Source organism: Chrysoperla carnea, chromosome 1, assembly GCF_905475395.1.
Source record: "Chrysoperla carnea chromosome 1, inChrCarn1.1, whole genome shotgun sequence".
Taxonomy (NCBI): Eukaryota; Metazoa; Arthropoda; class Insecta; order Neuroptera; family Chrysopidae; genus Chrysoperla; species Chrysoperla carnea.
This window is the reverse complement of record NC_058337.1, coordinates 128,605,895-128,618,565: the sequence shown is the minus strand read 5'-3', so window position 1 is coordinate 128,618,565 and position 12,671 is coordinate 128,605,895. Positions and strand designations below refer to the sequence as shown.

The 12,671-nt window shown below is 27.7% G+C and overlaps 1 protein-coding gene across 1 annotated transcript in view; it reads left to right on the top strand.

Annotated features, from left to right (window-relative positions):
* Positions 1-268: 268 nt before the first annotated feature.
* Positions 269-12,671, top strand: part of LOC123290961 (oxidative stress-induced growth inhibitor 1-like) — a 56,959-nt gene continuing 44,556 nt past the window's right edge. Inside the window, exon 1 of the mRNA XM_044871352.1 lies at positions 269-437. Coding sequence (XP_044727287.1) covers positions 360-437 — 78 coding nt within the window. The 5' untranslated portion in view covers positions 269-359. The remainder of the gene's footprint in view (positions 438-12,671) is intronic.

The window sequence follows — 12,671 nt, the reverse complement described above, 5'->3', positions numbered from 1 at the left end:
TAAGTGATTTTGTTAGGCAGAATTCAAGTAACATCAATTTTATTATTATGCAATTTAATACGTTTTTTTCGACTACCAAAATTACTATAAAAAATAAGAGTAAAAATTGTAAATAAAAAAAACTGAGACTACAATTAGGCAATTGGTATTACTTTTATGTAAACGATAAAGTAAGAAATGAAACCTAATTGCAACTAGAAAAGGTAATGCCATCTATCTGAATAATTAATTATTTCAATTAATGCTATAAATTAAAATAGTATTACGTTTGGGAATCATGTAAATGTTGTGCTTTTCAAAAATTTCATGTGTGTTATTTCACATAAAAGTGAAAAATGACTCTCACAAGTGATAAATAAATGGTGTTAACCTTTTTAAGATGGATTTGGTGTTCGTGGGCTCCAATTTCTATGTCATTCAAGACACCAGCCAGTGAGGTACATTGATTTGACATATATTTCTAACCCATTTCTATATATAATTTATTAATGTATACTGCTAAAACTTTTACACCTATTCTTAATTTTTAATTATTTTATAATTTCATATTGATTTTTATCTACAGCTTCTTAAAATTTCATTTAACAGATATTTTTAAATGATAATTTTTGAAAACGCCGGTAACTTAATGCCCCGTTTTGGTTTTAATTATATTTATTCGAGAAAAAATTAATGTCTTTAATTATTTATGTAATTCAATAATATTTATTTGGGGTATCATAATAATAAATAATTGTGGATTAAAAATTTTTTCGCAAAGTTTACAAATTTTTGTTGTTTCATAATAACATTATTGCTATTTTTTATGTTATTATGAAACAACCATTGCCTAACTTAATACACATAAAGGTATATTTATTTTTGTGTATTTTAAAGTTTCACTTTCATTTAAAAAAAATAACATAAAAATTAATCAGATAATCGAAAATATTGAATTTATAGTAAAATATAAGGCCTACACTATTCTGTTTCTTTTTACTACGACTTAGAGCACATTGCGACAGGACATAATAAAAGGTCAAATGTAAAATCTAATCGATTTGTATTTTAATTGTTCCATTAAAACAAAAAAGGTTTTCTATAATTTTTTCAAACACGAGTTTTTTGAAGTATTATAACAACAACAATAGGCGCTACAGCCCGACGTGGGCCTTGGCCTCCTCCACATTGCGCCTCCAGACGTTGCGGTCCTGGGTCTTGGTTCCCCATCCAGTGGCTCGCATTGTCCTCAAATCATCCAGCACCTGGTCCATCCATCTGAGCCTTGGCCTTCCTCTCTTCCTGGTAGCATAGATCTTGGCGTTAAGTATCTTCTTCGGCATCCTGGCGTCTTCCATTTTCTGGACGTGTCCAAGCCAACGGAGTCTTTGGGATTTCATGAACTTAACAATATCTTCACCGTCTAGGATTTCTAATATCTCACTGTTGTTCCGGACACGCCATTCTGTCTCATTGATTTGTACCGCTCAATAGATTCTTCTGATTATTTTCCGTTCGAGCCTCCTGATCTTCTACCGTGAGTGTCCAGTTTTCACTCCCATAGGTTATTACTGGTCGAACCAAAGTCTTGTATATTTTCAACTTTGTCCTTCTTGTAATCAGCTTGCTTTTCAAGAGCTTCATATTTGCAAAGTATGCTCGATTGCCTCTCTGAAGTCTTTCTTTTATCGCTGTGCTAGTTTTTCCTTCGTTATTTACCTGCTCTCCGAGATGGATGAATGAAGAGACTCCTTTAAATATCATATTTTCAATCTGAAAGTCTTGGACTTTTTGAAGTATTATAGTAAAAATATTTCCAAAATCTACTAATAACTAATTCATCAAATTTTATGATTGATTTCTATGTAGAATTTCACCTCCACAACGTACCCAAAGTCCCAGAATGTCTCGCTATGGGCTTTCTTTTCCGTACATATTGATTTAAATCGATGATTTTTTATTGAATGATCACATCATAACACTTATAATATCCCCGTGAAAGTTGCTTTCTAGATGCGGAATAGTGATAAAAACGGGAGCAATAGTGGGATTTCTTGGGACTTTAGATATGTTGTGGAGATATGATGAAATTTCATGAATCAATTTTTTCTAGATTTGGGTTATATTTTTACCATAATTTTGCATGAAAATGTTTTTATGAATAAATTTTAGATTTAGATTGCCCTTGAAAATTAAAATTTAGCAATAACATTGACGAGTAAGAGGAAACGATTATTAATTAAAACAAAAAGTAAAAACATCATTGAAATTTATTTGAAAAATACTTTTATTTGAACATATTTTATTGTAAAATCTAAACATTTCCAATAATATCAGCAAATAATTCTTTTGTTTTATCAACTTTATTTAAACTGGCCACCCATTGATCTTTATTTCGTTTATATAATGATATATTTAATTTTCCAGCAATGATTTTACCAAATTCTGAATTTGACCATCCAGCTTCTTTATGGCATAATTCATCCATTATATGATGTTTTTGTTTGAGATTTGTTTTTGTCCATAATGCATCGAAACTTCTTGAACCATGTTTGTTTGAGGCTAAATCTTGATATATTCCCTGAAAAAATTAAACAAATTGTAAAGCCTGATCTTAATAATAATATAATATCAAGGGTCCATAGCACTTAGATCAAGGAGTTTTCCATGTCCTCCATGACAACAACCTGTCACTCGTCTCCGGATAAGACATGGTATTTTAAGCAGATGAAGTTATAGGATTCTATCGAGGCCAGACGCCACGCAGAAAATCCAAAGATTCTCCGCTGGAATTTATGGATCCAAGATTTTGGACCCAAACATTCTAAACCTGCACCCTGTAGATGTAAATAACATGTATGGAGGTTTCACCGTCCTCCATATAGACCTTACAAGTGGGATCATCAGAGATCCCCTGTTATGAAGGTGGTAGTGTGAATATTAGTCGAGAAATTATTAAATTAAAAACGATAATTAACAAAGGTTTAATCGAGAAAGGACTCTTCATCTTAGAGTTTCATAAGGAATTCATAGTTTCTGTTCTGTCATTCCACCCTGTTTTTGTAGTTAAATAATGTAAGAAAACTTGACCTTTGATTCCTAATCAGCTGGGCCTAATCTAGCTATTGAGACTCAATGAATGGCGATGACTCCAGATCTAAATTAATACTCACTTGTAATTTTCGTATAAGTTTTTCACGACTTTTTTCACCAACAAATTGACTAGCCATAAACGAATCCATAATATGACAACCTTTTGTATCACAAAACAATTTCCTTAAATCATCTAATTCCATGTTTAATAAACTATTGATGATTTTAATTGGTTTATTAAACTCCAACATGGCTTGAATAATTAATGAACCATGTAAATTTACGTTAAAAACTTTTTCACTTTCAATTACTTTTTGTAATCGATCTAATGGAATCATTCGTAATGTTAATGGAACTATGTTAATTTGTTTATCTGCTGGTTCGTTACAATGTAAGCTCTGCATAAAATTCTGAAAATAAATATTGATTTTAAGTGGTAAATTAGGTCTAAATGACTTTCATAAGAAATTGGGGCAAAAATCGAAATTTATTACTAAAATAATGGTTTAGTTGAAATGTCCAGTCATTAAAGTTACGTAAGAAAAATATTTGAACCAAATTTAAATTTCATGAATATTCCCTATTGCTAAAGAGCAAAGATCAAAACAGAGCATTTCTAATGAACGACTTCTTTCTGTAAATAAACGACTTCTTTATAAATACACACCTGTGTAAATTGACCCTGTCGTGATCCTAATCGTTTACACGCTTGTGCTATGCTTAAAATAACGCCTGTATGTCCAGTTAAAAAAATATTTTCCATTTCCGGTGCCAATTCATCATAAATAGCTTCAAATTCAACTTTCTCCGTACAAGCATTCAATAATTTCTGTACTGTAAAATTCGTATTTTTCGTTTTCGCTAATTGAATTAAATTATTTACGAAACATTTCGCATAAATTTGTGTAAACATTTTTGATTTTGCATTTACAATTGCTACTTCTAGCAAACGAATAGCAGGTTCTGAGTCGAAAACAGGCGGGAGACGTTTTCCATAAAGTGAGACAACATCGTCTGGTTGTTTTTCATTTTCTACGTATTTTTTATATTCATCACCTAGAAAACTGTCTTCCAAGAGTTTTTTAAGCACACGTTTCATTAATTTTGAATCAACTTTTCGTAACGATGTTATTAAAATTTGTACGAGACCAGATGTTAATTCTTCGTAGGGTAAATCAATAAATTGAGGCCATTGAATCAATCTTTCGCCATATTCTTTTACAATTTCTGTAAATTCGGGCAATAATTGTGATTTTTCTAAATCTTTTAAATCGGAAATTTTCGATTTATTATCTTTATTTTCAAATATTCCTGATAAAGATTGTAAAACCGTTCGTATAATATGATTTCCGTATGTATCCCATACAAAATCTTCCAGATTATTTAGCAGGAATTTACTGATTTTCTGAGCAAATTGATAACTATTCACAATATTGGAATCTTTTTCATCTGGAGTATATTTAATTCCCTTAAAAGCAGCTATTTTTACAAGAGCTTGAATAACATGAGACGCAAATCGATCACTTAATAACGGTCGTAAATCATCGTTAAATGCTTGATAATATCGTTCTAATATTTCATCGTTTGCAAATGGTAGCAAAGATTCGATAACTCGACATCCAATTTGATTACGACTATAGTTGACTTCTTCGTTCAGGGTTTGTTCGAGTACGTTATTCACAAATATACCTAGAAAATTCATTTCGAAATCAAACATAACTATAAATAAATAAAACGGAGAAAATACCTTTTTCTTCATCATTTTCAAAGCCATTTCGTAACAGTTCTAATGCATTCACAAAATATTGATAAGTGTCTTCGGATAAATGACTGCCCCGACCAAATGTACCTTTTTTCGCATATTTTCGTGCATTTTGTAAAAAACTTTTCTTACGCTTACGATTTTTACGTTTGTTATCGTTATTGTCATCATTATTTACATTTTCGTCGTTTATATCCGCACTAAAATATCGGTTTTCTGTGTCCATTGCTTTTGATTTCTGTTTCCATGAGGTTATAATATTTTTCTGTCAAAATTCGAATGTTGGTATTGATTTTTGTAACCATGTGTGTATTATTTTGTATATTATGTTGGTGTGACTGAATGTTGTAATAGCAATAGTTGTTGGTATGGATTGATAGATGGACACACTTATACTTCCATCAAATTTGATGCAATTTATTGAAGTTTTGGAGACAGCAATTATTCTAATATATTACCAGAGACTATATTTATCGATATATTCTCTGATATTACTAGCAGATACCCTCTCGCTTTGCTGGGCAATTCCTCTTTTAAAAACAAAGACTATCACGTTATAGTCCTCACTTATCCTCCCTTTTTTTTCACAATTTTATGGATTTTAATTTTTTTGCCTATGATACTCGCTGACACTGTAACTTTCTATAGATCCAATCATTAAATTAACCTGATTTTTATACTTTTTGGATCAAAATTACCCCATCCACCGAGTTTCCCCACCCAAATTCCAAAACAAAATTTTTTTTTCTGATTTTCTCGATTTTTTCAAAGGGGTAATTTACCCCTTAAAAAAATTGCAAAAAATCGAAAAAATATTTTTATCTCCAATTTCGGAAAAAACTCAGTATATAAGGTAATTTTGACCCAAAAATTACAAAAATCGGTTGCATTTGATGACTGGTCGAATAGCAAGGCAGATAGATATCGAAAAATTGTATTCTTATTTTTATAAATTCATGAAGTTATACCAAAATTCATCATCAAAGTTCAAAATAAAGCATAAATAATTTAAACCACAAGTTTAAATTTGCCTTGGCGCTTGTACTACCTTAAGTGTATAAATTGATGAAACAATTAGAAGACGGAAAGAAATCGTACCTATTAATTTAAATGCAATTTTTCTTTGCTAATTAAACTGTATGTATGCATTTTTAAAACTTCTGTTTATAGAGGAAAATAATCATTAAACTAACAATATGAGAAAAGTTTCATTAAAGCATAGACATAGCTAAAAGGTTGTTATAGTACAATCATCTTGAGTTTTCATGTCTCAATTTTTGCGAACAAGTTAATTTTTTTGTGGCATATATACTTTGATAACTAGAATCGAGTAAAAAAATTTTACATCTTTAACGTGAGCCCAACTTTGTTTTGTGCATAATAGAATATTCTACTATGTTTGAAAAAATATCTCAAAATGTTGATTTTCCTTATTAAAAGCCACAAAAAATATATTTCGTCAAAATAAACACGCTTTCTTTTCTTAAAATTAAATTTTAAACCTTTTCTATTCATGAAAAAAAAACTGTCAGCCATTTTGGTGACGTAATATTGGTAAAAAAAAACAATCGTGTTTGTAATTATTATATGTATAAATAAAGTTGATGATAACATAACCCACAATTACTATGAAAGCCATCGACTTTGTAATTAATGCATATTATTTTTGCCTATATGATGTCACATCATGGCGGCTCGTGTCTTAGGTCACGTGATATACAGATTAAAAATTACGATTTTTAATTGTAATATAATAAAACAATAATGTGCTTTTATGACTAAAAATTAGACTATTTAAATAATTTATTTTTCACTACCGAAAGTATTGGATAAAATATAAAGACGACATAAACGGTAATTCAATACTGTCCAATTTTAACAATATGAAGCAATTAATAGTAATAAAAATTATGTTATAATTAATAGTAATATTTTTTTTTTTTAAATAAAGGGGATATATGACGTCAATATTATTTACATATTTCTTTCAATTTACATTAATTTATATAATCTTTTGTATTTATTAACTAATTAACGTAATATTTTTAATTGTAAAAGCTTTTTATAGACTGGGAGCCACACTACCGAGTCATTTGCAGTAGAATATATAGCAAACCAAAATAGATCGAATTAAGCAATCATGGTTAAAGTACAGGTGTAATTTTATTTGTTTCAAGCTTAATTTTTTGTTCGTTAATTTTTTTTCCTTCTTTTATTCACTCAAATCATTATGGCGGACTTTTTCGATATTTTATGCAGTTAAACCATAGACATACAAAATAAAGTAAATTATTTATGAAAGAATATATTTTTTTTTTACTAAAGTCTTTAAATTATTCTTCAAAATCGAAGACCGGAGATACACGTCATAAACCGGGAAGTAGACAACCATGCTCCAGGTCTATTATTTTAATTTTCATAAATATCAATTTATGGTAATTAAAATTATTTTTAATTTATTTTAATAGTGAATTATCACCAAAACGAAAAAAAAAACTGCTGAATCATAGTTTTCGAATTAAAATTTTCGATAATTGAACAGCTGATGTATTTTTCTAATAGGCAGATCCCTAGCTCGAATAGTTTGGGGCTCTGATCCTGACGTCATCATAAATTTGATTCTTGCTTACTTCGAAATAAAACTTTTTGAAAATTGGATCTGACAATCTTTGAAAGGGTACTGTTTTTTAACCCCCAACTAAAAAGAGGGATGTTGTAATTTTAACATGTCTATGTGTATGTATATGTTGTGTATCTGTATGCCTGTCTGTAGCACCGCGCCTCTTAAGCGGAGGGCATCGTAGCTCCTAAACGGATGTTTCAAGTTCGGATTCAGAGTTCCATATTTGATAAAAACTAGAAAAGAGGGGATAGTCTTCAAATGGCTGAAATGGTCGATCAAATTACCTTTTAAATAAGTACTTCAAAAATAAAATTCATCAAATAAAACACCACTTAAACGGAGGATGTATTTTATCATAGTGTGAAGAAGTGACTTAAATGCAAAATTACTATACAAAAAAAAACTATTTGGCTATTTATACTATTATAAATACTAACCCATAAAAACCAAGTTTTTATTACCAACCTATCGCGCGCATATCACATTCCTTAGCATGTATTTATCAAAACGGACCGTGGACAGACAAACTACACTATGTATAGTATGTTGAAGTTGTAAGTTGATACGATGCATAAGATTCAGTTTAAATTTTTTTTGTTTTGTAGTAATTTTGCATTTAAGTCACTCCTTCACATTATAAATAAAACACATTTTCTGTTTAACTAGTATTTTATTCGATGCATTTTATTTTGATGAATGTATTTTTTTTTAAATTGATTTGGGTAATAATCTCGTTAATTAGACCTCAGATCCAAATTTGGTAAAGAGGATTTTCATTTTTTTCCCCATTTTTTTAAGAAGACAAGACGTCTGTAGTCATTTGTAGAACATCCTGTATACATGGTATAAAAAGGGGAGTATAATCTCATTTAAAAAACCATTAATTCTATCAATTATTTTATTTAATTGATTTGTTATTACTAAAATATTAATAGGTATTAAAAAATTAGGTATAATTAATCTTTCTTGAGTTAGTACTTATTATATTTTTTATATATTTTCAATAAAATAGTCCGAAAAAAATGTTTACCAAAAAAGTTCCAAATCATTATGAAATTATTAAAAATACAATTTTAATTTGTAAATTAACCGGAGCTTTTATACCATTTGATTTAATTCAAACCAAAAATAATAATAATTATTTTAAATTAAATATTTTAAAAGTATGGATTTATATTTTGGTATATTTATTAATCGTGGCAATTCGTTGCATTCTCACGATAAACTATTTTGGACCGAAAAATTACGAACTACATTTGAATCGTATATTTGGAATGGCTGAATACGTATTTCAATCATTTTATTCAATATCGACGATAATTATACTTTTAATAAATTTTAAGAGAATTTTAAAAGTTCATCAAACAATATTTAAAATTGATAAAACTTTACAAACATGTTTAAATATTAATGGGGAAAAATTAAAGAAATATTTATACTTTACATTAATTTTAAGTTATTTTTTAAAATATTCATTATATTTGCGTATGTTTTACAACAATCCCACAGAAGTGCGATTAATATATTGTTTTTATATAAATGAAATATTTTTAACAACAATTAATATGTTTGGTTTTCAAATGATCATAATTTGTATATATTTTCGTATAAAAATGTTAAATGAAAATTTAGAAAATTCTTTTTTAATAGGAAAAATTAATAAAGTTTGCTTGGATACTATATGTCAAACAGCGCGGAAATTACGAATATGTTTATTAGAAACTAATGAATGTTATAAAATTATTATTTTTATGGCATTTTTATCAAATTTATTAAAGATTCTTGCCATAAGATACTTAAAAGATTCATTCAATGATGGAAATTTAATTGGATTTACTTATGAATTGTATCAAGTTATAATGTGTGTATTTTATTTATTAATTATAATTTTTAATTGTGAAACAGTTAAAAATGAATCACATAAAACTGTTCATATTTTGGAGGATATACTGATGAATCCTGATTACTTAAATGCAGGACTGATCAAAAGGGTAGGTATTCTAAAACAGGCATGGGCAAATGGGACTTACAGAAGTCCCTCGAACTCCTCACTTAAAATACGAGTAAGACAGTGATAAAATACGAGTAATTCAGAGAGACAGCATTTGTTTTTCTACTTAGCTACTAGTAGAGAAACTGAGATAGGTAGAAGAGTCATATACTCGTCTCGCTTCCTCCTCTATGAGCAATGCGGACTTGGATAAAGAGACACACAATAAAGTTTATGACACACAATAAAGTTATAACAATGGTGGCTTCAACTTAAAAATAACTCACTCATACCTGTTCTAAAAAATTGTTTAAAAAAAATTCGTAGTGCAAGAGCTGCGTTAACTACGCAAATTCTCTTATAGGTTGAAAAATAACACATTTTTCTAAAAATAGAATATTGCATTTTTAGTTTTCCAAGAATTTTTATTTCGAAAACGAAACGCCTTGCTTAAAAATAATCAAAAAATACGAAAAAATTCAAAATATTGTATTTTGTGCACAACCAAAAATTATATCAAAGAATTGATTATATATATTACCAGAGATTTTACTTCTTTTGACAAAAATTTATTCTTTTTAAGGTTAAATACTACTTTGAAATTTTGGATAAAAATCGTTTAGAATTTTCAGTATGCGGATTTTTTTATATCAAATATAGTACAATTCTTTCGGTAAGGTTTGCTAATTTTAGTTCATTCGCTAAAATGATGAATTATTGTGATTTGAAAATTGTATATGGATAACTATTAAAAATTTGTTGAAAATAATAAATATAATTTATTTTCAGATGTTAACTACGATTTTTGGTTATTGGATTCTTTTACATCAATTAAAATTAGTGTAAAATCTTTAACCGTCGATAAAAATTTGTTAAAGTGATAAGCAGAAAAGTGTAATTAAAAAAAATTTTATTCAAAATTCATTGAGATGTATTATTTTTCAAAATACGTTTTATTACCTATAGAATCTAAATACAAAATCTTGATTATTGAGCTTCAAAAAAGTTTTCGTCTCGAAGAAAATTTATCACAAATTCTGTCAATGCAAAAAAACATTAGCTTCCGGCGCTTTCAAAAAAGAAAACATAAAAAACGTTTTGTCTTGACGTTTAAACGTAAAAAACTAGTCAAGTTGGCGTATAAATTTTATTTTTTACGATATTTTTAAAGCATTTTATTACATTTACGTGATACAAATATTATTTTTATTCATAATATTATTCGTAACTTAGATTTAATACTTGACTAGTCATGTGATGGCCGAACTACTTTAATTGTTATATCATACATACAAATAGAGAAATAATATATATTATTAAGAGTGTATTATAAAATGGCAGTGTACTGTCCGATCAACCTTAATATTAAATGTAATCGTCATATCCAGAAATAGATTAATAACGGTCATTATTTGTTTATTTAGGTATTGTCTTACATAAATATTATTAAGGAGGTACGTATTATTTATTTGAGCACACCTAATGATAAACATATCACTATCTACTTATTACAATAACTTGATAACATATTTATTTTTATAATAATTAGATTAGAATTTTATCTAGAAAGACTTGTTTATCTTTATAGAATTTGTTTATTTATCTTATCTGTTTAGTACTTATCCGTTCAGTACACTACGTACACCTACGTTTAAATTATTTGTTTTTACTTCTATGCACAGAAAGGAATAAAGAGATAGGTCTATGAAGAAAGGAACTTATATTTATTATCTATGGATATATTATACCCAGCTGTCTACACTAAACTAACTGATGGTCTACTGTTCATACCGATATGACATCACATCAGGGCTTGCCCGCGTTTTAGGTCACGTGATATACAGTTTAAAAATTACGATGTTTAATTTTAATATTATAAAAGAAAAATGTGCTTTTATGACTCGAAATCAGAATATTTAAGTATATTTTTACATAAATTTTAACTTTTTTCAAATTTCATAATTTACTTTTCACTACCGAAAGTACCCTATTGAATGGTTTGTCAATTAATTGTAACTTTTAATGCCACAGTGAAACTTATAAATTTTAAATTTCAGTGTTTTGTTTTATTTTGTATACGGAGGTTGTGCAGCACATGCGGTAAATTTTTTATAAAATTTTGTAGGTCATCTTTGCACATTATTGTGCAAATTTGAAACGTGATAGTATATAAAAATGTCCTTGAAATGAATTTTTTTTTAATTGAATGAAAAGATAAAATTGTTAATGGAAAATTTATTAATTAATATTAAATCTTTATTTCACGGTCCTGGAAGCGGTGATTATTAATCCACGTGTTAACACTTAATGTTAAGTTTTTTAGTATCCTAATTACCTTTGATAATGATGTTTATTTGGGTCGCAAAGAAACTTTTTATGATTTAACTGGTATTACCGAAAAAAGCAAGAAATAAAAAAAAATCAAGAATTCATTTTTTGTTAGTGAACAAAAAAAGCAGTTTCGGGATGCCATCGGAAATCACTCCTACTTTGCTTCACCTTGAATTTTATGTAATTGACTAAAAATTACATTATACACCAATTTGTAAAATTTCGAAAAAAAAATTTGTGATATTTTGGGTTTTTTCATTTAGGAAGTAGGTAATCCCCTTAACAAATTGCAAAAAAAAAAATCATAGTTTTAAATTTCCAATACAGAGTGATTTTTGAAAAAGTTTCCTTATATTATAGAAGCGAAAAGGAAAATAAAAAAACACGTATTATTGGCTCATTTTTAGGGTGATTGAAAATCACATAATTTTATAACTTTTCCTTGAATTTTTTTCCTTGATTTCAATTTTTGTCACTTCTGTATAAGGTAATTTTGATCAAAAATTAGGAAAATCTGACTAATTTTACGGTTTGATCCGTAATTTTTGGGCATAAAAAATTACTTAATGACCAAGGATTGAGAAATATTGATTAAGAAAGTAAAATATTTTTTTGTCCGAATTCTTACGTAATGACCAGATGAAATTTATCAAATTGATATTAATTTAAAGTAATTTAAGTAATTATCAATAATAAATTTTATCTTCAAAATATAAATATTTCCATAAACTGCGATTATCAAATTATTCGGACTATTTAAAATTTATTAAAATTAAATAAATAAATATCTTTAATTAATTAAAATCGTAACTTAATAATTATAATAAATATGCGATGAAATTTAAAAAAAAATATACATCTTATCATTCTTAAAATAATTTTATTTATATGAT